This window comes from Panthera tigris, chromosome B2 (genome assembly GCF_018350195.1).
Source record: "Panthera tigris isolate Pti1 chromosome B2, P.tigris_Pti1_mat1.1, whole genome shotgun sequence".
NCBI lineage: Eukaryota > Metazoa > Chordata > Mammalia > Carnivora > Felidae > Panthera > Panthera tigris.
This window is the reverse complement of record NC_056664.1, coordinates 34,562,657-34,586,173: the sequence shown is the minus strand read 5'-3', so window position 1 is coordinate 34,586,173 and position 23,517 is coordinate 34,562,657. Positions and strand designations below refer to the sequence as shown.

Here is a 23,517-nt window from a genome sequence, read left to right as displayed (position 1 = left end):
CGCGTCGGGCTCCTCGTGCCAGCGCGGAGCCTGCCTGGGATTCTCTCTCCCTCTCTCTCTGTCCCTCTCGTGCTCACACACTCCCCCACCCTCATAAATAAAAAAAATAAACAGAAAAAAAACAAAAAATGGTCAAAAGGGAAACAGGTTTCGTGGTCACAAAAGAATAGTGGTAGTTAGAAAAAGTCGTGTGCGACTGGTGTGCTTGGTGCAAGTTACAAAAACAGCTGGAGGGGTCACGTGACTGGAGGCTGGGGGGGGGGGAGCCCCCGCGCGTGCGCGCTGGGGGGTTTCCTAACTGGGGAGCGGGTGGGACTCGTCCGCGGCAGAACAGCCTCCAGATGGGAACACGCCTCGCCGCAAGCATCTGTCAGCAGTCATTACCAGGTAGTCACTGCCTCTGGCACTGGACGGAGCTGCGGGTGTGGGTTTTCGGTACAGGGCCCATGGCCTGTGTCATACCCCAGCCATAGCCGAGGGGAAACGGGTCTTCGTGTCGCGGCAGCGGATGCTGGCTTTACACCTCACAGCCGGAAACAGATGACTGCATTGGCAGCCCCGCCCGCCAGGTGGAGCCCGCTAACGAGGTCGGGGACACAGGCCTAGGACTCCCACGAGAAAGTCGCACAGCGTCGGCCGCGCGCCCGGGAGCGGGAGCAAGAGGTGCACCCGGCCCAGAAACGGCCACCAGCAATGAGCCCTCAGATGTGCTGTTCTTGGGGTGCCAGGGGAGTGGTACTGTCGTCGCCCGCGACTGTCTTCTTCCCCATTAGTATGTCAGCTCCAAGAGGGCACGACTCTGACTTTTAGTCTTTCTCGTGTTCCCAGTGCCTGACCCAACAGATGTCTGTGAAATTGAACGAGGGTGCGAGATACCACAATGACTTCCAACTTCCCCTTCTTTCTCCCTGATATTTTCATTTGAAGGTGGCAGATGGATGGGGAAACAGTAGGAAGTATCTGGATCATGGCCATCAGCCACCTTCAATCATCTTTTGATTCTTGTTCCAATTCATTAAACTGCGGTGCCTCCGACTCGAGTCATACAGCAAGATGCAGCCAAGAGAATCAGAGTCCATTTATCCTGAAACTTGGCCGTTCCTGAGCTGGAAACTTCCACACCGCACCGTTTCTTAGGGCAGGTAATCTGTGCATATTTAGTATCTTTCTTTTGATGGTCTTTGCTCGGAAAGACTTGATTATACAAACGGGAAGCAGAGGACAAGATGATTTGCAAGCGATTAAAAGATGATAGTCATTCAGTGACGCAGTCAGTAAAGATCGGCCGCCTGTTGTGTGTCAGGCACCATGCTAGGTGATGGGACACAGTCGCAAATAAGATGGCTTGTGCCCTTGAGGACGTACAGCCCCGAACTAACATTTATTGAGCGTTTAATGTATGCCATTGAGCATTTAACGTGCCTTAACTCATTTTATCCTCACCACAACCCTCTGAGGTAGGTTCCGAAAGATGAAGTAATTTACTCAAGATCGTACCACTTGGAGATAGAGGGGCTGGGCCTCGGACCCACGCAGACTGTTTCCAGAGCCTGTGTCCTTGACCTTTGCAGGTTTTTGCTCTCGAGCGGGTGATACAAACATCAGGCCGTGACAAAACATGGCCAGGGCCACCACAGATCAATGCAGACCCGCACAAGCGGCACCCGGAAGGGACCGCTAATCCAAGCTGGGGGATGGACAGGGAAGGTTTGCGGAGGGAGTGGTGTGGATAGCCAGCCTGGAGGAGTGAAGAACGAGGCAGGGGGTTCTGCACAGAGGGAACGCCATGCACAAAGACCAGAGGAGACAAGGCTTAAAACACATGGTGGCATTCTACATGGTGGCATTCTACGAAGAGTACCGCCTTAGCGAGGGAGGGAGAAGTGACAGCTGGGGACAGAAGCACTGAAGGGGGGCACAGGTAGCTGCATGCAGCTCGTCCTCAGACCCACTTCTCTCCCGAGCGCTGGAGGTACCTTTCCATCCCAGGTGAGCAAGAAGGCAAGGGAGAGGGGACTGGGGCCTGGGAGACGCCCAGGGTGCCCTGAGTGAGGTGAGGCACCAAGTGCCCGGCTGTGGCTGCCGTGGACACTGGTGTCCTTTTCACTCCTCTCCTCTTTTCAGCCAGCAAGTCCTTAGGGAAACTATGCAGAAGGAATACAGTTTTGATTTTCTTTCGGAAACCAGGAGGGGCGTGTCTAATGTCAATGCTGCACAACTGTGGAGCTGGGAGTCCTTCAATGGCGATTTTTGATTTTTGAATCCAGCGTCAGCAGCCACGTGACTCGGGATGAGGCTCTGAGACAGTACTTGTAGAGACTATACAAGTAAGGATATCAATTGCTTAGCATACAGGAGGGGTCAGTAACTGCTTTTTAGCAGGGAAGGCGGGGAACCGACAGGGGAGAAGAGGAAGTCAGATCATCGACATGGAGGTTTCGCTGCTTAAGGCTCTACAGCCCTTGAGTCATTTCTATGTCAGCCGTTCTCAAAGGGTGACCTTTGGAAGCCGTTGCATTTTTGGTTGTTGCAACGACCAGAGCTTTCTGATACGTAGCGCACAGGAGGCATCCTGCAGGGTGAGATTCTCAACGAGAATTGCTTCATATGACAAAATACATCCTGCCGGACATTCACAGGGGTGGAAAAACCTATTTATGGTTATCTGAGCCTAGGCTGTAACTTGACTTTATGTGTAAAACACAGGCTCGTTGGTTTTTCTGTTTGGTGGTTTTTTGTGTATGTACTTAAAATTTCCAGGATCACAACTGAGTATATGAAAAAAGATTATACTTGTTTCATTTGAAATTTTACCAACAGTTGTCCCCCAATTTCAGAAAGTCACATGACCGACAGCAGTCCATCATGGCATTTGAGTTGCCAAGACAACACGACACAGTGGTCACATTCAACACGATTCTAGGTTTAGGAGCAAGTACCTAACTGCTTCCGTATGTCTTTTATTTATATATTTATTTTCTTTTTAAAAATTTTATTTTATTTTTGGAGAGAGAGAGACAGAGCGTGAGCAGGGGAGGGTTCGAGAGAGAGGGAGACACAGAATCCGAAGCAGGCTCCAGGCCCTGAGCTGTCAGCCCAGAGCCCGACGCGGGGGCTTGAACTCATGAGCCGTGAGATCGTGACATGAGCCTAAGTCAGAAGCTTCACTGACTGAGCCACCCAGGTGCCCCTGCTTCAGTATGTCTCTTGTGTGGTTATGCTTGAGCATTAGCATGTTGAAGTGTATCTTTTTTTCTGTATCCATCATTTATATTAGATCATTCTATCTGCTTTGAAATCGTGTGTGTGTGTGTGTGTGTGCGTGCGTGTGTGTGTGTGTGCGTTGTCTATGAATTTCACTTCAGGATCATAAGAAGAATGTCTCAAGATATTATGCAAAAGCATGTTGGATCTGATAAAGACTTGAGAGCCACTGTTCTTTGCCAAGGGGCCAGGTTGGCCCTGTGGTTTTACATCGTCTTTGTGCCCACCGTCAAACGACACTCAAAAGGTGGTGGTGTTTATATATTTTCTTCATTGCAAAATTGGACTTAAGGTTACTTCCTTACTTAATTGCTTAATGACTTCTACATGAAGCACATTCTCCAAACTGAACGAATCAAGAAGTTTTGCAGTACAACAGTGTCCTGCTGGCGATGGGTACTCAGGCCACAGCCTCTGGCCTCAATAATAGGAGTTTTCCAGAAACCTCCCTGGAGCTAGGCCCTGGACTATCTCGTCCAGGGAGCTCTCCTCCCAGGTGGCTTCAGAAGCTCACACTGCAGGGGTGCCCGGATGGCTCGGTCAGTTAAGCACTGACTTCTGCTCAGGTCATGATCTCGCGGTTCGTGGGTTCAAGCCCCACGTCGGGCTCTGTGCTCACAGCTCAGAACCTGGAGCCTGCTTTGGATTCTGTGTCTCCTCTCTCTCTGCCCCTCACCCCTCCCCCTCAAAAATAAACATAAAAAAAAAAAAAAAAAAGAAAGGCTCACACTGTGGGGAGGACACTCTCACACTCACTCTAATAGAACAGCCTCAATGCCCAAGGTCAGTTCAAGAGAGATGCAAACTAACCAGTATCTTGAGTGTCCACAGCATACTGGGCACAGAGGTTTGTTATTTTGTTCATTTACAAATCTTCAGTCACCTGAAAACTAAAAGCTATTATCCCAGCATCACATACCTGACAAAAGCTTGAGTCAGGATTTGAACCTGAGATTTATGGCTTCAAAACCCAGTTATTGCTTTCCACTGTAACCCACACCTAAGAAAATCTTGCAGTCGTACCCCAGTTTAATTAATACATTTTCTGGCTGTGGCAATGGCCCAAAAGCTTCTGAACAAAGAATAATTGTATCCACTCGACACCCACTTCCTTTTTCTTTTTTTGAGAAATGGAATAGCCTTAATCCAGTATCAAGCATACCTTCTTCTGAACTATCCTTTTCTCCAAAAAAGATCTACTCCAGTTTTTAAAAAGCCCTTTCCTACATTGAGAATAGGTTAGTAGGTGTTAACCTTCAATTATTTCTTCAAGAAAAGGGTCTTTGTGGGGCGCCTGGGTGGCTGAGTCGGTTAAGTGTCCGACTTTGGCTCAGGTTGCGATCTCATGGTTCATGGGTTGGAGCCCCGCATTGGGCTCTCTGCTGTCAGCACGGAGCCCACTTTGGATCCTCCCTCTCCCTCTCTCTGCCCCTCCTCTGCTCATTCTCTCTCTCTCTCAAAAATAAAGAAGGAAAAAAGGAAAGGCTCTTTGTTATTCTGCAAGACTAGAGGTGTCCCAGCTTTATTATTATTTATTTTTGTTTGTTTTGTTTTAAAGTAAGCTCCAAGTATGGGGCGCCTGGGTGGCTCAGTCGGTTAAGTGTCCGACTTCAGTTCAGGTCATGATCTCACAGTTCGTGAGTTCGAGCCCCGCGTTGAGCCCTGTGCTGACAGCTCGGAGCCTGGAGCCTGCTTCACATTGTGTCTCCCTCTCTCTCTGCCCCTCCCCCGCTTATACTCTCTCTCTCTCAAAAATAAACAAAACATTTAAAAAAAAATAAAGCAAGCTCCAAGCCCAATGTGGGGCTTTGACTCACAGCCCCAGATCAAAGAGCCACATGATCTACTGACTTAGCCAGTCAGGTTCCCCGAGGTGTCTCAGCGTTAGACCAGTGGTTCTTAACCAGGGATGATTTTGCACCAGGGGACATTTGGCAATGTCCGGAGACATTTCTGGCTGTCATAACTGGGAGAGAAGGGAGTATGCATGCGACTGTCATGATGTGAGCAGAAGTCAGGGATGCTGTTTGACAACCTACAATGCGCAGGTCTGCCTCGACAAGTAACAATGTGACCCCGGATGCCAACAGTGTCAAAAACTGAAAAATCCTGCTTCAGATCCCCCCCGATACACTCTTCTACTAGGGAAGAAACTACCCAGGGCTCTCAGCTGGGGGCAGAATCCGGCTACACAGGAGTGGTTGTGTTATGCTTGTCAAGAGGCCCCATAGCTGGGTGCAGCCCCTTTCCACCCTGTGTTCTCCTGTCTTGGAAAGTTGGGCTCTGACCCTGGCAAAACTGAAATTGGGGGATGGTTCTCCGGGTCACACACACACACACACACACACACACACACACACACACACACGATATCTTTCTTCTGCTTGCCACTTACCTTCTCTCGCTCCTGATATATCCTGCACATGTACCCGTCTCCATATATGGTTTTCCACTGTAAGATGGCCGTGTTATTCAAGTTCTCATTGGCAGAAACGTCAATATTTTGCTATCGCAAAGAACAAGACCCCGAGTGACCTTTTATTTTTTCATTCGTGCACTTGTGAGAAGTGTGTTAAGTCCAAAGCATATGTTAAGACATATCTGTATTATTAAAAAGGTCTTCATTTGCATATTTGGTAGCTAAGTCCTCGTAGCTATCAGATCGTACAGAGAAGTGAAGGTCATCACACAAGCACATTCAACTAGTTAACGGACTACTTAGAAAATCTGTCCCTTTTTGCTTCATAAGCATCTGAACCCAGAGTGTCTATCCTACCCATTCTAGTCTTCTGTTAGTCTCTAATTACGTTGTACGCATATGACCAATGACACAAATATAAGGCAGATTAACTGCAGCAAGTAAATCTTGCAAAAGATTTTGCAAAAAAGATTTGATAAACTTGATAACGCTCGAAAACTGCTTAGATCTCAAAAATGTGGATCTGGCGGACTCAGACCAGCCAATAAAAAGGGAAAAGTAATAAAGTGATCACCAAGAGAGACTTAGAAAAAAGAACAATGTATCAAAAGATTGAGGTCTTTAGGAAAACTGAGGAAGCCTCAAATATTCTTGCCCAAACTCCCCCTCTGATTGTGCTGCAAAAATCAAAATGGGAAGGATACCGCAGGCTGTTCAAGACGGTGTCACGTGAGAAACATTTTGTTCTTTGTTCATGACAAAAGCCTATCTGAAATTATGAATGTGCTTTTACAATTCTGCTCAGTTTTCATGATCATCCCAAACAGACTTCCCCTGTCCTCCAATCCCCACCACGTACTAGGAGATTCTGGTCCCCATTTTCAATGGGTTCACTTTAGGGAGCTCTCTCTGGTGTCCATTCTTTTGAGCCACCAGGCAGCACCCACTCAGAAGCCTAGGAGGAAGGCTGAGTCACAGCACTCGTGCCTGGTATGCGAAGGCAAAATATTTCCTGCAACTGTCTGATCCTTGCAGGGGCTTATATATCACGTGTGACAACTGGGTCCCTTTCCTTTTACCCTCTTAAGAAGCGGATGAGGACAGGATGAAACAAAGAGTCTGTGCTCAGTTTGCCTTCTGCCATTATTCCCAGCTGCCAGCCTGGGACCACACACCGCAGGACAGAACACCCAGCTGCACACGCTCGATATCCTCGCAGGCTGGGCCTCGACAATCCAGCCTGGGACACCTGTCAGCATTCCTCGGCCACTGAGAAAGGAAGCACACACGGACACAGGCCCTGAAAACAGCCACGAGACCTCGTGGACCTTTAATCCTGTGGTGCAAGTCACTTGTTTTGAGGAATACTGTCAGGGGTCATAAGATAAATGAGTCATAAAACAGATTGCTTAAAAATCTATAAACAATATACATATATAGGTACACATGCAACCTTCTCTCTGGCAATTTCCAAATGAAAATATACTTTCTACAGATAGAATGTCAAAGCTGAAAAGAACCCAAACAACTACTTAAACAAACTTCATTTTACACATGAGGAGACTGAAGTCCTAGGCCAGGGGTCGGCAAACTTTTTCTGTGAAGGGCCAGAGAGTGAATTGTTTAGACTCTGTGAGCTGTATGGCCTCTGCTGCAACGACTCAACTTTGTCACTGCAGCACAAAAGCAGCCATAGAAAATACATAAATGTGTGACTGTGTTCTGATAAGATGTTACTTACAGACATTGAAATTTGAATCTTCTATTATTTTTCACACGCTACAAAAATACTGTTCTTTTGATCCCAACCACTTAAAAATGTAAAAACCATTTTTAGTGGGCTTTACAGAGACAGGCGGTAGACTGGATCTGGCTCTGGGGTCATACTTTGCGGACCCCTGTCCTGGGCTACTCTGACACCCAAGCGTAGTAATACAGAGCCTGCTGTGTTATACCTTATTTGCGATTTGCTCTATCCGTCCCATCAGTGACTCAGATCTGCTTCACCATAAAGTGGACAACTAAGGACCTCTGTAAGTGTTTTCTAAATTTCAGGAGTAATATTAAGATCTATCAGAAACGTACGCCAGGCCACAATGGAAAGAACATTGATATGATGCCATATTGTGCACTAAATAAAATGCAATCAACATAAAAATATAAGAAACTTGAGAAACTCACTAAATTTGAAAAATAGGCTTTATTTTAACCAGTGGTATTGTATGACATCCTATACGGCATAACTGATTACAGCCAAGTTCATGAATACAAATACAATAGCAGTTTCCCTCATTCTCTCTTTTGCTTTCTGTTCAGAGAAATCAGGAGATGGGAGCCTGATGCTCAGAAACGAACGAGCTGTTCCATAGGCTCCAGCCGAGTCCAGGCTCCTGGAGCATATTCAGACTCCTAACACATACACAATCACATGTGCAAAGACCTTTATGAAAAATACTCAGAGCAGTATTTCTTCAGGAAATCACACTAGCATTTACAATCAGACACGGCCGATAAAATTCATCTTGCTGTGGATTGTGAGGATTTGAACTGCACATAAAGGAGATGAGGCCTTTGCGTCCATTTTTCTTTAAAGAGGGGGAGAATCTCAGGTGAGGTGCGGTCACCATCAGCCTGCCTCCTTCCTTCTCGCTCCACAGCTGACTCAGGGGAGCTCCCCATCCCTCCGGAGGGCATGCACCACGGCACTGTGATACAGAAATGGATACACCTTGTCCCAAATACAAGATTTTGTCGCGCCACCAACAGTGGAAGTGGCTTTACGCTTTCTTATTTCACAAAAGGTTTAAATACGTGGGCCCTTAGGGGGCACAAGATGCCTGAAATTCAGAAAATTAAGGAAGCAACTCTTCTCTACCCCTGAGGATATTTCATCTTTATGAAGTTGAAAATACAAAATATTAGAATAATTTGCCCTTTCTCCCCATCAAATGGAATCACATTCTCAAAGGATTCCTGCAATATACAAAATTCTGAAACAAAATTTTTTTCTCCCCAAACCAAGACCAAGATTTCAATGTTAAGCTGCCAAGAAGACCCTCTCCCAAAGACGGGTGGAAAAGACACCTCGTTACTTCTCTAATAACCACGTTTAGACAAAGATAGCAAAAGGAGTTTCTGGCCTCATGAGTTTTTATTTTTCACTTTGATTTTCAGCATTTCTTAGCATTGGCTATTGGGAGTGAAGAGAACAATTTGTTTTTCAAAGTCTGAGATATTCCCGGGAAGAGCCCTGATCTTTCCCGTGACGGTTCCCTATAAATAGTCTGTCAAAAACCAGACGGCAAGAGTGAAAATGCTATCCACCCATCTGTTCCATTTCTTCATAGTTTTCACATCAAAAGCACCTAGAGTATCAATTGTGTTCAACACAAAATAGCACTGGGACTGGAGAGAGGATGTCACCTGCCCGTGGCATCGGCCGAGGTGATGTGGGCTCTGAACTACCCAAGAAGTCTTCACCGGCAAACCTGCCAGGCACCAGGGCCTCCCGAAGAGAACAGACAAGCAGCTGTGCATGCTCAACTAGCAAGACGTGCAAAACACATCATCACTCTGCTGGGAATAAAGAGCACACAGGAAGTACACTGACAGCAAGAACCGGCTTCTGCCTGCTGGGGCCGATATGCGTGAGACCTCGGCACTGAAGGTCGGGGGCGAGCAGAGAGAGGGCAACACCTGGGGGGCGAGGGGGAGAGAAGCACACACACGCATGCTCGCACATGCACACACGATGCCTCCAGGGGCTCCCTGGTTACTTTGGGTTCACGAGTGGCCGTCCAACAACCTGACTACTTGCCTGGCTCAGAACGTTCATCTGCCGCGCTCTCGAACTGCCTACACTTTCTTCTCTCCTTTTAAGGCACAAGCATATTTACAGTTTCAGACATACCTGCTGAGTTCTGAGACTCATACTAAGCGAAGTCAATCACAGACTAGTGCACAGAAGCCAGTTGGTCCTTTTCGGCTGCGTGTGTCGCTGAGGGACGGCTTCTGAAGCAGCCAGAAAGTGTGAGCCCCTTCTCTGTGCCACTGTGGGATACAGGCGCGTCTACCCCCCACTGCAAGGCGGGGCCACAGGAGAGGCCAAAATGGCAAAAGCATGGCTGGGATCTGGGATGTTTAATATTTTTTACTTTGCATTTGACAAACCCTAACCAGAGGGCAGCTCTCGCCTGCCTGAGCTGACTCTCACAAAGAGCAAGCAGTGGCTGCCACAGAGCTTCTGGAACCCCACGTGAAGTCACTGTGATCATAGTTTGCTCATATTCTTACCCCCACCCCCCACAGAGACAGACACACACATGCACACGCACAGGAGCGCACACATACACACACACGCACACACACGCACGCGCACACACACACACACACACACACACACACACACGCACGCACACACACCCCTTCCACCATGGAGGAAATCTTTGCAACAAGAGGCACTTGAATGATATTTGGAGAGTTCCCATGAAAAGGCCTTCCCCTCACAGTGAAGTGGGATCAACAAAACAGAAACCAGGTGCTCAGGATTCCATCTCTTCTTGGTCAAGGGGTGGGGGCACAAAGCTGATGACTTCATCGTAGGTCAGGCCTGGAAATTGGGAAGGAAAAGTAGGATGTGAGGGTTTAGACGATTCTCTTCGCTGGCAAGCACTCGAAGCTTCTAAGCTCGAGATCCTTCCTCCCCGTGCAGGCTAATGGTTTGATGGGCGACTTCAAAGAACCACCTCATTGCTTATGTGCCTATCCTAATGGAACTTGTGATTACACGGCAGTTCAGTGATACACGTGAAAGAACCATTTTTACTTATTTGTTTTATTCCTCAGTGTCTCCTCTTTAAAGTTCTCTGGAGCAGGTGCTCAGGAATAACAGAGCACTCCTGCAAGCTACAGCAACAGGTAATTTTGGCTTGGGGATTTAACTGGAGTTCTGAATGTGTGTTTTATGGAAAGAATTTGAGATTGGACATAGAGGAGACATAGGCTCCATTTCTGGCTGTGTCCCTAACTAGGTCTAAGGTAACAGACAAGATAAAAACTCTCCATCAATTGTAAAACTGTAATTCTATAGTTCTATCAACTGTAAAACTATAAAAATACCTTATTCCCTACTTAGAGAGATATTGTAAATGCAGATTCTGAGAACCTCAAAGCTCTATACAGATGTGAGGGGCTGTGTGCAAAATCAGACCAGACAGAAGCACCTCAAAGGTCCAGAGAGTATCATCTACAACAGACAGTTGCCATCAGGGAAACATATTCGTTCTGCATCAAAGACACTAGTGACAAGTTTTAACAAGTCGGTTATAACCAGAAATTCTATTTTCCCACAGCTTTTGGTTAGTGGCTCACCTAAGAAAGATTTTTAAATCTAAGTCCTCACACTAGATGTTAATCCTGCTCTTATGACTTACTCTTCCATTCATCTATAAGGAGGTCCCTGCTTTCAAAGGACTGATCATAAGGATCGGCCACTGGTTCATCATCAGGATCATGGTACTGGGCAAAGTAGGCGTGTGCAAGTGCTTGGGCCGCTGTGATTCTCTTGTCTGAGTCCAGTACAAGCATCTTCTCCAGCAAGTCCACCGCTATCAGTACCATGGATTGGAAGGAAAAAAAAGAGTTTTTAACATGACAGCAAAAAATTATGCTTCATTAAGCAAACACACAATTTTGACTCTTCATAATAAAAAGAATTCTCCTCCCAAATGTCTGCTCTAGGATACATTATCCCTCTTCTTCTTGTGTGTGTGTGTGTGTGTGTGTGTGTGTGTGTGTGTGTGTGTGTGTTGTATCGTGCTTTTTAAGAATATATTACTAAAGAGCAATTTTTAAAAATAACTGAGATTCTGTTTGAACAAGCTTTTGTGGGACGCCAATGTCAAACTGCTACCACTGTAGTCAAACTGTGTCAAAATGAAAGCCTATAACCAAAGTAATCAGGAAAAGGTAAGCAGCCTGATTTTTGTTTTTTTATTTTTTTGTCTGCTTGCACTGTTTATTTACTGACATAAGGCAATGAGTATCCATTAAACAGATCTTCAAACAATGAACAAATTGAGGGTTTTACATGGGTGTGTGGGCGAGACACAGTATTTGGATAAAGGAAATAAAATTTTCACTATGAAAAATTTCAGTGTACAAAACAATAGTACAGTGAATACTCATGTGCCCACCACCACCCATATCCAACAATTAAGATAATCTAGGGGCGCCTGGGTGACTCAGTCGGTTAAGCATCCGACTTCAGCTCAGATCATAATCTTGCAGTCTGTGAGTTCGAGCCCCGCATTAGGCTCGGTGCTGACAGCTTAGAGCCTGGAGCCTCCTTTGGATTCTGTGTCTTCCTCTCACTCTGCCCCTCCCCTGTTCAAGCTGTCTTTCTCTCTCTCAAAAATAAACATTTTAAAAAGTTTAAAAAAAAAACAAGAAAACATTATCTATCTATTTAGCTGTGTTTTCTGCTGGACCATTTTAAAATAAAATGATAGGCATGGTACTTTACCCCTAAATATTTCAGCATAAAGACATCTTTCTATATAGTCACAAAACGATCATATCTGACAAACAGATAATTCTCAAATATCATCTAAAATCCAGCTTATGTTAACATTTCTCCAATTATCCTAAAGTTGTCTTTTATACCTAGTTTGTTCAAACCAAGATCCAGTTAAGGGTCACGCACTGCATTTGACTGGGTTTCCTAGGGTGAAAAGTACCAGGTCCTAATAACCGATACCTTGATGAGGAATAAGGTTGGGGTAAGAAAAAGATTCCTCTAAGATCTTGACAGATACAAATATACACACCACATCAAAGGGCAATTTAAGTTTTAATTCATGTTTTGAGAATGCCAGTTAAACATGATGTCAGTGACTGACAAAATACAGCTGTCACTATTTACATCGTTGGTGTACTCCTGCTCAGTTAATATGCTGGGCACAAGTTCATGGTCAGTAACAACATGTTCTGTCTGCAAGAAGAAACTCTTTGTATGACATCACTGTTTGGCAGTGAGCTACGAGGCATGTTTAAATCCTGACAAGTGCAGTGCTGAACACCAGATGGCCCAGAGCCTCCATTCAACTCATCTGCAGTCTGTATTGCTAGGTGGTATCCAGTTCTTTTGAGAATATTTAAATTCATGATTCCAGAGAAGGATGGATGTGACCTAAATAAACTGCTGGGACACACGCATACCTCCCCCCTTCTCTAGAAAAGTGAGTTAACAAGTCTCTTTGAGTTGGCTAAGAGGAAGTCAAACAGTGAGCACTGCCAGGTCTGAAACATGAACTGATAGGATGAAAATACATTCAGAACAGAATGACAGACAAGAAAGCTACCAGCATACAACATGATTTCCCAACATCCTAGCGTATTTACGACTCAAAGAGAGCTTCTCACAGATCCTTGAACTGGATACTACAGCTCAAATAAATCATACAAAGCCAACGGGAGCGTACCAGGGCAGATGCAAACCTCAACCGACTGCACAGAATTCTGTATACCCCTGATGAGTCTGTGGACTCATTTTTGGATGTGAGAGTGGCCCAGCTGAGGTCTGGCACACTTACGATCTCCAAGGCTGACACAGGCTCACCCAGTACTGCCCAACTTTTCAAAAAAGGTGAGCATCTCTGCTATTGTAAGAATTATCACAGTAACACTGAAATCACTCTCAACAATCACTATGGAAGAAGTACTTAAAACGGTAAAGCCACTCAGCCTTCACTACAACCTGAAGAGGGAGTCGTGATTATCAGCCCTCGGAGGATAAAACTAAATGGGAAGCGCAGCTGCTGGGACCCATAAGGAGAGGGAGGACCCACTGAGAGATTTCAAAACATCCCACAATCTTGCACATATATATAACATGTGACATATAATACACACAACACAATCTTCAGAAAAGAGAGAAGGTTGATTATACTATTATCATAGCATTGCCCCCTCCCTGTCATAGGAAGGCCCTGATCTGATCTTTCTGTGTCTGCCGTTAAAAATCACTGTCCACTGCACAGTCCTTGAATCAGGGAATTAGAGGCTCAGGCAATGACACTTTTAGGGGCCAACCAAAGCATCTATTAGCCCTAGCTTTAAGGAATAAAGCAACTCCCTTTTTTTTTTTTTTTTTAATGTTTTATTTATTTTTGAGAGAGTGTGCACACACAAGTAGGGGAGGGGCAGAGAGGGAGACAGATGATCCAAAGCACGCTCTACACTGTCAGCCCAGAGCCCGATGTGGGGCTTGAATTCACAAACCGTGAGATCATGACTTGAGCTGAAGTCGGACGCTTAACTGATGGAGCCACCCAGGTGCCCCAGTGGTACCCTATTTAATCAAAAGGAAAAACTCTTCTTCAGATCCCCAATTTATGTCATAAACAAGTCAATATCCTTGAGATGAGGATACGATCAACTTACCCAAGGGATTGGCACCAATAAATACATTTGCAAAGTTCATTTTCGGCATCTGGGTCAAAGACTGAATGTAGTTTCTTGCCTGTAAAAATAAAAGGTTTTCAAAATGGCTTTGTTCAATAATGTTACTGCTCCCAGAGTCTCAGTCCTGCCAAGGAACAAGTGTTAACTAACAAAATCTGCTAGCTTCAGTGTTTATGACTGTCTTTGATATTCAGTTAAAGACTTCTCTTTTACTGCCTTATGTATGATCATCACCTTTGTTTATTCTGGTTATCTCTCACAGTTACATTTCAAGTGAATGAGAATGCTAACCAATTAAGTTCCCTTTTAATAGCTTTCTGATCAAAGGATCAGAAGTTTAAAAAAAAAAAAAAAAAGAGGCCAGGAGATCTAAGAAGTTCCCCTTTCTGAAACAGCCTTCTTAGAAAGCTAAAATTAGCACAGGGATTGGTACTCCTAAGGAAAGTCTGGGACTAGCAGTCTTCTGATGGTGCTGATCTCAGTAGGTACTCTTGGTACATAAAAAGGATATTCATGTTAAACCTTGCTAACAAAGTAATCTTGGTAACAAGAAAGTAAACATAAGCCTAGTAGATTATTCTAAGAGTCTTGAACACATTTAAAAAATACTCATTATTAAGAGTAACAAACAATAGTGGGCTATAAGTTACACGGCTTGTGTGGAAATCTTTCCCCTACCACTTAGAAGGTACATCTTTTGGGGCTAGTCCTCAGCTAACACATCAGTGACCTCATCTGCAAAATATTAGTATTAGATATTAGTATTTGGCTTGCCTGTAACATACAGTCACTGTGATACTCAAGTACGATAAAAGTTTATGAAAGAGCTTCAAACTAAAATTCTGCCACAAACATTTATATTACCAATATAGTTGTTATTAGTTTGGTGCCTACGGTGGAACGGGCTTGAGTTTGTATCTTGAGTTTATCACTTTGGGTAAGTCACTTACTCTCTTTAAGTCTTGAGTTCCTCTTCTGTAAAATGAGATTAACAATGCTGACCTCACCAGGCTGCAGTGAGGATTAGAGATAATAAGCCAGCACTTCCTCAGCACAGTGCTTGGTTCAGAGTGATGGCTCAATAGGCATTAACTGCCAACACTGTTGCCTTTAGAAAGTTTGCTCTCATTCACTAAGGGTGTTTCAACTTCACAAGTTCTGAATTTCACCCGAAGGAACTTAAGGCACCAAATATTATTCAGGACTGATAGCTCTACCAAGGCAAACCAAAAACTGGTCTTGAGAATAATCATATAAATACAAATGTAACTCATAAATGTGTACTTCAGAGAGTAGGTATTAAACTATGTCTATGGACATCCCTGTTTCAAAAAGTAAACCCCACTCACTATCAGTCCATCTGAGATAAAATTTCTTTTATCTTAACCACTTCCTTAAAATTCCTGTTTTAACAAGGCTCAACACTAAACGTATGTGTGCACGCCGTATGTGTGTAAAAATGTACACGCACACACGACCTTAGAAAAAGTTCTGGTTGCTAGGGTAACTTCACCTTCTTAGTCATTGTATGTGGCGCAAGTAGAAGTCCGCTTTGAAAAGCCGTTGGGTCCGATTTGAAAAGAACTCGACTGTCCACATGGCTGTAATCCCTTCCTACTTGAGCGTAAAGATAAAAGGATGAAGGGAAAACAGAGGTAAGAGAGACCTGTCTGTCTCATGCAGGGAACAGTCATCCCTCTAATAAGATTTTTTAAAAAAAGGTAAATTTCAAGACTGAAATATAGCTGAAATAGAAACAAAGCTGCTGGGAAGGGCCTCTGGATGCCAGCCTGGCTCCCAAAAGCATTAAAGGCGCCTTAGAAAGAAGTGCCCCAATCACCTCTGATAAGAAAGCTAGCATTAGATTAAGTAGTAAGAACTGGTCAAGAAGACACCTTATCCTGTATCAGTGTTCATATTTATTCCATATTATTTACATATTTTCTTTTAAATACAGTACTTATTAGTGTTGGATATTTTATTGATTTTTTGTATTTTAAAGGAAGAATACTCTTTTGCTCATTATAAAAAATTGACGAATAGCCCATCCTAATGGTCCTCAGTTAAATACACTTCCAGCCTAAAGCCATCAGATGGTAACATACCCTAACTAGGAACACACAACAGTCTCTTACGCACTAAATTCATAAAACCCAAATATAGAAGTAATATCATTTTCTATTTACAAGCCTGTAAATTATATTCTCAATCCATAGGATTGGATGACATTTTATCCCAAATGTCAACATCTTGCAACAGCACACAGGCAGTCATCAGTAGCCTTCAAGGCACATGCAAAAGCACTCAGTGACATTAAAAACTGTGTTGATTATACAGTGGCAATAAAATGAAATGTGGCCTTCTGAATTGGATATCCCTATACAGTCTGTTTGTTCTCACCTCATGGCTTGGCATCCTGTTAATGAGATAAGCAGGGGGGGTCCCCGTCAGACGCATAATCTGCTGAAGCTGGTTAATATCTTAGATGCCTAGTCAAGGGCATTGTTAAACATACAGTGCAAAAAAATAACTTTCAACTCAAGTTTTTAAGAAGGCCAAAAAAGCCACCCCAAAACAAAGGAAAAACCCACCCACTCATTCCCCCCACCCCCCACCCCAGGCCAGAGCCCAAGGCTGTATGTTAAGGCACACTTCTATGAATGGCATGAGAGTTATTAGGCATGCAGCCAGTGACTGGCCATGCAGATAAGAAAAATTGCTTTTCTTTCATTTTAGCATCATCTTTAACATGAAATATTTTAGGCTCCCTGGAAAGAGACTGCCCTGTGATCCAGGATGCCAGCCAGAGAACTGTTTTCAACAGGATGGCCCAAACCTGTTTGCTTGGGGATGGGGGGCGGGGGGAGGGGGGGGCGGGGGGGAGGTAAATGGAGAGGATTCAGAAAATTTTGATTTGGCTCTGGACAAAATAAAACTTTCAATATATCCATTCAAGGAAGAGGTTAAATTTTTGTGGCACAGGTTCTGGTGACTCTCCAAGGCACCACCCCTCCAAACGTAAGACATGGCCGGGTGTGTGAGCTGATAAGCAATGCCAAGTTTCAAAGACATTAGTCGTGGTACATTTATAACATGCCACAAACACACAGTTTGTGTGTTATCACAAACACACAAACACACAGGAAGAAACAGGAGACACGGGGGAAAGTTAGAAGCCAACGGCAAGGACGGAACAGAAGTCACAGGCCACTGATGGTGTTCTAGCAAGCCTCAGTGATTTCCTCCACAAGTCTCTAACAGGTGGACAGGCTGACTCCACTTCATAAACAGCCGGGAGGGAGCCTACAAAACAGTCTGCCGGGACCGAACCATGAGGTCTTCTGTAGGTACGCGCGCGTATGTAAGCGGCACTCCAAGCTTTCCTCTTCGTGCTGTCCCATCAGCTTTAACACAATTCCCCCGCCTCCAAAGTGCTGTAAGAACTGCCAGTTTATCATGTGTTCCTATTAAAGGAGAAGTGATGGGATTTGGAAATCAACACAATTCAATAAAAATGGTCTTGTATTCCCTTTCTTCTTAAACCTTTCGGTCCCCGCTGCGGCTGGCGTGGCATCTTCAGTGAGCACCCTGGTCAAGTAATTACACTTCCTTGGGGCTCCCTTCAGTAAGTTTTCACCTTAACTCATCCTCAGAGCTCCAATGCCCTAGGGGTCGGATGACGTGTGTAAGGCTGGCCATCAGGAGAGGGCTGGGGCCACACGCTCCACCCCGCCTGTCACATTCTGTTTCACACCGGCCCAAAGACAGGCCAGCAGATTCAAAAGGTGGCATGAAGTCGTTTTAACTTTCTCTCAACAAAGTTTAGATTTACCTTTAAGCAAGTTACATAACGAACGTTACTTTGCATGCCAAGAAATGTAACCACAGGGGGCCCGCTAAGTAAACCCCCCCCCACCCCCCCGCAGTAGTGGAACACCAGTTGGGTTTTAAAATCTTAAAATTCTGCCACCTCTCTTGTCTTTCTTGTGAACAATACTTGGCCTGTGCATTTTCTGTCTTTGTTTCCTTTAGTCAAATAGGTTCTTATACCCCCTTCCTGTCAGGAGGTTAGGAAGAATAGATTTCTAGAGAAAAATGTGAGTCGGTGAAAGGGCTTTTGCTTTTTTAGTATGATTTTTTTTTTTTTGTTCTTTCACTGATTACTATAGGTGTTGGGTCACTAACCAAAAAACTCTCTCCTCAGCCATCCACCATGACCCATTTTATCCCCTTTTCTCCCAGCACATCCCAACTTGTTCTCAATCAGCCCACCCGTTATTGCATTTTCTTACAATGTCTTCTTATTTATTGATTGAATTTCTACATCAGTGATGGCATCACTACCTCACTATTCTTCACGAGTGATGAAAATAGCTATTGGCTTTCTTTTTTTATTACATTCCTTCACTAATGAATTTTTCTTTTTATTTCTAATACCTTTACACAGGTTTCCTCACCTGGCTTTGTTATTTACACAGCATGTATCCTACACATCATGTGCTTTTAAAATAAACTGGTACTTGGGGAGTATCACTGACATCAAATTAATCTTGTTTACCCTTTTGATAGTTTAAAACCCCTTTTATCTACTCGCCATAACCATGTAGGAAAAAAAAAAAACAAAACTTTCTTATTCCTGTACTCGATACAATATTATTTGAGTGCGCTCTATATTCTGGTACTCCATTTTATTATGCCCAACTCTAGAGCTATTTAAATGTATAATATATCCTATTTCACTGAAGATAAAGGTGATCTCATTATTAGTTTGGGCACTTGATGTTGTTTCTTTCTTAACAATAAATGATGGATTAATAATAGGTAAATACTGTATCACCCATGCTTTTTCTTTCAGAAATTCTTATGACTAACAGCACACACCTATAAGGCAGATGGTTGGGGTGGGAGACACGACTAAGCAGGAGCTGCTAACAGCCTTTCCCAGACAGGGAATGAATTTACTATCTTAGTCTCCTTAGTACTATCAGTAAACAAAGTGAACTTCCTCCCAACCCCGCTCCCTTGCCCCCGTGTTTTCTCTATTACCGGTTTTTCTCAGCAAATGCATTTAAAACAATAAAGCACCATCCTCACTACGCAGCATCTCGTATCTTCTTTGATTCATTCTATCCAGCTTCTGCACTTCATAAAGCAAAAGAAAACACTCCTTTGGGTTAACACTGTGGTCAGTAACTCTGACAATGACTTTCAAAATAGTGTGCAATCGCATGAGATTCAAGTTTAGAGATCATGTTATCAGAACATCTGATATCTATGCTCAGCTCTGCCAAGTGACTCAGTGCATGACTCAGGCAAGTCACAGCTTTTCTGTGCTTTTCCTTCTTCTTCTTAAATAAATAAATGAAACAAAATAATAGAGCCAGCACAGTCTCTTACATCCCTCAGAATAGAAATTGATAAATACACTGGACTTTGTGCTCTTTTAAAGGAATGTACCGGAAACATACCAGATGACAATATTCTTTATTTTGTAAGGGAGACGATGAACCATTCAAACTCACCTGCTCAAGCCTGCCTCCAGCTACCCAGCAGTCCTTCCAATTGGGCAAAGGGACCCCGTTAGTCAGAATGCTGGGACGAGAATTCGGGAAGGCACGACTGGAGCTTGGCTCCACAGCTCTTTTTCCCTTTTAGTCAACTGCCTGGCGGCAGACAGAGGAGAAAAGGGAGAAAGGCTGAGCTTTCATGATCTCTCTCTTATCTCTGGCCCCAGAAAATGACCAACAGCAGGAAATCGGAGCCAAAGCAAGCCAGAGTCACATTCCCACGGCTTCTCTCTAAACCCCTGCTTAGAGGCAGGAAAGCATTAGCTCTAAAGCTTTTTCTCAGGTTATTTGACTTGTAATTACAAAGGCAGGCTGTGGGAGGAAGGATTTACAAGCCAACTCCAGTGGATGTGAGGTACTAGGACTGGTCTGGAGACAGGGTGGAGAGATGGCCCTGCTGAGAATAGACAACTTATACAAGATGCAGAGTTGTCGATTCTAAAACAATAAAAAGCAGGAACTTCTGGAAAAGGGCAGTAGCGTGCACCCAATGCACACTTCATCCTTGTGGTGATGAAGCTAGACTAGTACATGGTGAAGCTCATGCTCTGAGAGCAAGCACTAACCAGAATATAAAAAGAGCTCAGGTATATGTGACACTGCCGAGGAAAATGATGTCAGGGCTTGGTAACAGAGACCAATTTTCCATTGATCTCTTGGAATGAGTTAGAATCTCAAATCATTTACTGGGACACGACTGCTCAATACCAGCTCTCGTGATCTACGTATGTACTCCAATAGAGAACGAAACACATGCACGTGAGCAAATGTGTACACACACACACATACACACACACTTATACTTCATCCTGGAAGTCAGCACAAAAGGGCACACGTGCTTACAAACATACCCAGGTCAAAGTACAGATTGAGGGAAGCGGCAGAGGCTCCCAACAGGGCAGATAATTACAATCAAAGCATCAACTCACAGACTCTGAGGAGATTTTCTTCAAAAGATCAGCCCCTGGGGTTCCAACGAGTCTTAAAATGAGCTTCAACTGATCAATATCTAATGGTGGACTATAAAGGAAAATGTTGGGACAAAATAAAAATAAAAAACACAAACGACAACAAAACAAACAAACAAAATACCCCAATAACAGAAAGTGAAAACCCCCAGCCAAGCCAAAATGGTGAATTAACCTAGATCAGGGCTTCCATGGATGGTCACTTCAAGTAGAACATGTTCCTCCTGTGCGAAGACTCAAAATACTACCACTCACACCCCCAATTTATATTCATTCTGGGCATCTGTCAACATTACCCATCAGTAAAGCGAAGTGACTTTAGCTGGGTCAAAGACAGCAGGTGACAGCACAAAAGCTTCACTCAGTCCACACCTAACCTCTTTACCTTCCACCAAAGCGTGAGAAGCCAGTTGAGCAGAAAGCACTGGTAAGCAGAGTGCTACACGAAGAGAAAGAGCAGCGGAGCATAGGAGCTAGGGCTGGCCAAGCTCCCCTGGGAATACTCCCCCGAAAGGCTTGACCCAAGGAGCTTGTAATAGGACAGGAGCCTGCCACTACCCCAGGGCCTAACACCACTTGAGCGTGCCCTCTGGGAAACCTGTCCCTCTGCAAAGGCTAGAGCAGGCAGAGAGGAGCTGTGAGTGATAGTCGGCCAGCAGAGGGCCCCACTCCCCCACTGCATCCGCGTGTTCTTCAGGAGCGCCATCATGAAGCAGAACAGGAGAGTTTTCCATCTCACAGGCGCAGTGACAAACCTCACGCATCCCAGAGGCTCTACACAATAGGCTACAACGTCCAAACCCTTATTCGGGTAGCCAACTATTCCGCGTATGTGCATATATTAACCAGAAGACAGAAACTGTTCGTTTGTTCTTATTGCCTTTAGTCTTGCCCAAGAAGGAAGTTAAAAGGGGAGAGAAAAAAGTTATATAAAGTAAGCTTTTAATATGCTCTATGAAAGTGTGAGAGTTTATCCACGTCTCTACTGACATTCGGGGAAAAGGAGGGGAGGATGACTGTCTTCTGGTGCCTATCACACATCCTGTCAGGTTGTTGGCATATTAGATCCTTCTCAACCTCAGGTCTCACTTCCTCAGAGAGGACTCCCCCCACACTCTAAATAAGAAAGCCCCTTCTTCCTTGTATTCTCTACCCCAGCACAATGCTTGCAAACATCAATCTATAATTACTTCGTTTGCTTTCTGTCACCTCTGCTGATCTGTATGTAGCTCCATGAGGGCACGGGCCACCCTGACTGCCGCCTATCCCCCGTGCTTAGCCTGCTATCTGCTACATGGTGGGCACTCGAAATATCTGAGGAGATCTTCTCCTCAGGAAGCAGGAAGGAAAGGAGGATGGAAGAAATATTTCTGTTTATGATTACACATATAAAGGTAATACGGTGTAACTTAAAATAATGGCTTCTGCAAACCACAGTTGCCTAAGTTACAGGAATTACTGACGCAATATCACTGGCATCTTGCCCTGTTCTTCCCCGTCCCCACCCCCACCCCCAGCTAAGAAATTGGCTTAAATGGAAGAACATTCTAGACAGGAGTCAGCAAACCCCAGCCTGCTGCCTGTTTTGAAAATAAAGTTTTATTGGAACACAGCCATGCCCATTCGTTTATGTACTGTCTGTAACTGCTTTCACCCTACACAGCAGAATTGAGTAGTTACAACAGAAACCAGATGGTCCCCAAACCCTAAAATATTTACTATCTGGCTCTTTTAAGAAAAGGTTTGCCAAACCTCAGCCTAGACCCAAACAATTTGTGTTCTGTAGAAAACAAGGTTAAATTAGAAACAAGTCCACTCACAGAAATCATTTCTAAATTAAATATAGTAGAGAACTTTGTCATCTGCAAATGGCAAAAATCAATGTGTTCTGGAGGTTAAAATTTCAATACTGACTCTTAGTTCAAAGTGCTGACAAGAAAAAAAAAACTAAAGCGTGCAATAATGGGGACAGAGAGGGGAGGATGGACGAATATGGTCTTGCTTTAAAACAATCAAATTAAGGGGCGCCTGGGTGGTTCAAGTCGGTTGAGCGTCCGATTTCCACTCAGGTCATGGTCTCACGGCTTGTGAGTTCGAGCCCCGTGTTGGGCTCTGTGCTGACAGCTCAGAGCCTGGAGCCTGCTTTAGATTCTGTGTCCCTCTCTTGCGCTGCTCCTCCCCCACTCATGCCCTGTCTCTCTCTCTCTCAAGAATGAATAGAAAAACATTAAAAAATAAATAAAATAATAAAATTAGCTATATGACAACAGAATTTAGTACAGGATCCCCTCTGCCCATTTTAATTGATTCAGTTTACAAGTATTAAGTCCCTTCACACTCTCCAGGAACAAATTTAACTGGGTAGCTCTCCCACAACACAAAGCATATCATATATGAAAACCAACTAGACTGCTTCAACTCTTAAACAGGTAGTTTTACAATATATGCATCAAAATTAATCTCAGGAAATAAAACTGTTGAGATTGGTACTCTTGTTTAAGAGACTTCTGACTACTGAAATGAGAGTCAAGTTTTACACTCCCTTCAGGGAAGCCAGAAGACTCTGGGCTGAGTTTCTTAACCGCCCTACCTTCACCTCATCATACCTGAAGAGTGTGGCACTCCCACTAGTCACAGAGGCTCACGACAGCAATGAGCTGGGGGCCCCATGTCTCTGCCAGTATAAAACGATCACACGTCTGAAGAATAAAGCCCGAATTCTTAGCCCCTCATGGCCCTCCCTGACTTGGCATCAAGCTTCTTTTCTGACTGCCTCAGACGGTTTGCTTCAACGCACACCAAATATTCTAGGCAATTCTAAGCTTCCACCTTCTTA

The 23,517-nt window shown here is 44.3% G+C and overlaps 1 protein-coding gene and 1 long non-coding RNA gene across 7 annotated transcripts in view; one reads left to right on the top strand and one right to left on the bottom strand.

The window, feature by feature from the left end:
* The first annotated feature begins 288 nt into the window (after positions 1 to 288).
* Positions 289 to 2,717, top strand: LOC102967508. Its single transcript, XR_006217281.1, has 2 exons — positions 289 to 1,142; positions 2,125 to 2,717. It is a non-coding gene; the product is annotated as an uncharacterized LOC102967508 (long non-coding RNA).
* A 5,147-nt stretch (positions 2,718 to 7,864) lies between these two features.
* The window catches only part of MAPK14 (mitogen-activated protein kinase 14), a 74,804-nt gene continuing 59,151 nt past the window's right edge, over positions 7,865 to 23,517 (bottom strand). The window contains exons 9-12 of one of the 6 annotated variants that reach the window (XM_042986207.1): positions 16,547 to 16,626; positions 14,126 to 14,204; positions 11,116 to 11,289; positions 7,865 to 10,292 (exon numbers count right to left, since the gene is read on the bottom strand). In XM_042986207.1, the coding sequence (XP_042842141.1) occupies positions 10,225 to 10,292; positions 11,116 to 11,289; positions 14,126 to 14,204; positions 16,547 to 16,626 (401 nt within the window). In that variant the 3' untranslated portion in view covers positions 7,865 to 10,224. Of the gene's footprint in view, positions 10,293 to 11,115; positions 11,290 to 14,125; positions 14,205 to 16,546; positions 16,627 to 17,016; positions 17,611 to 19,668; positions 19,810 to 20,642; positions 20,723 to 23,517 lie in introns of those variants that run through there. The other 5 variants (XM_015538888.2, XR_006217607.1, XR_006217606.1 and 2 more) reach the window with 5 other exon arrangements.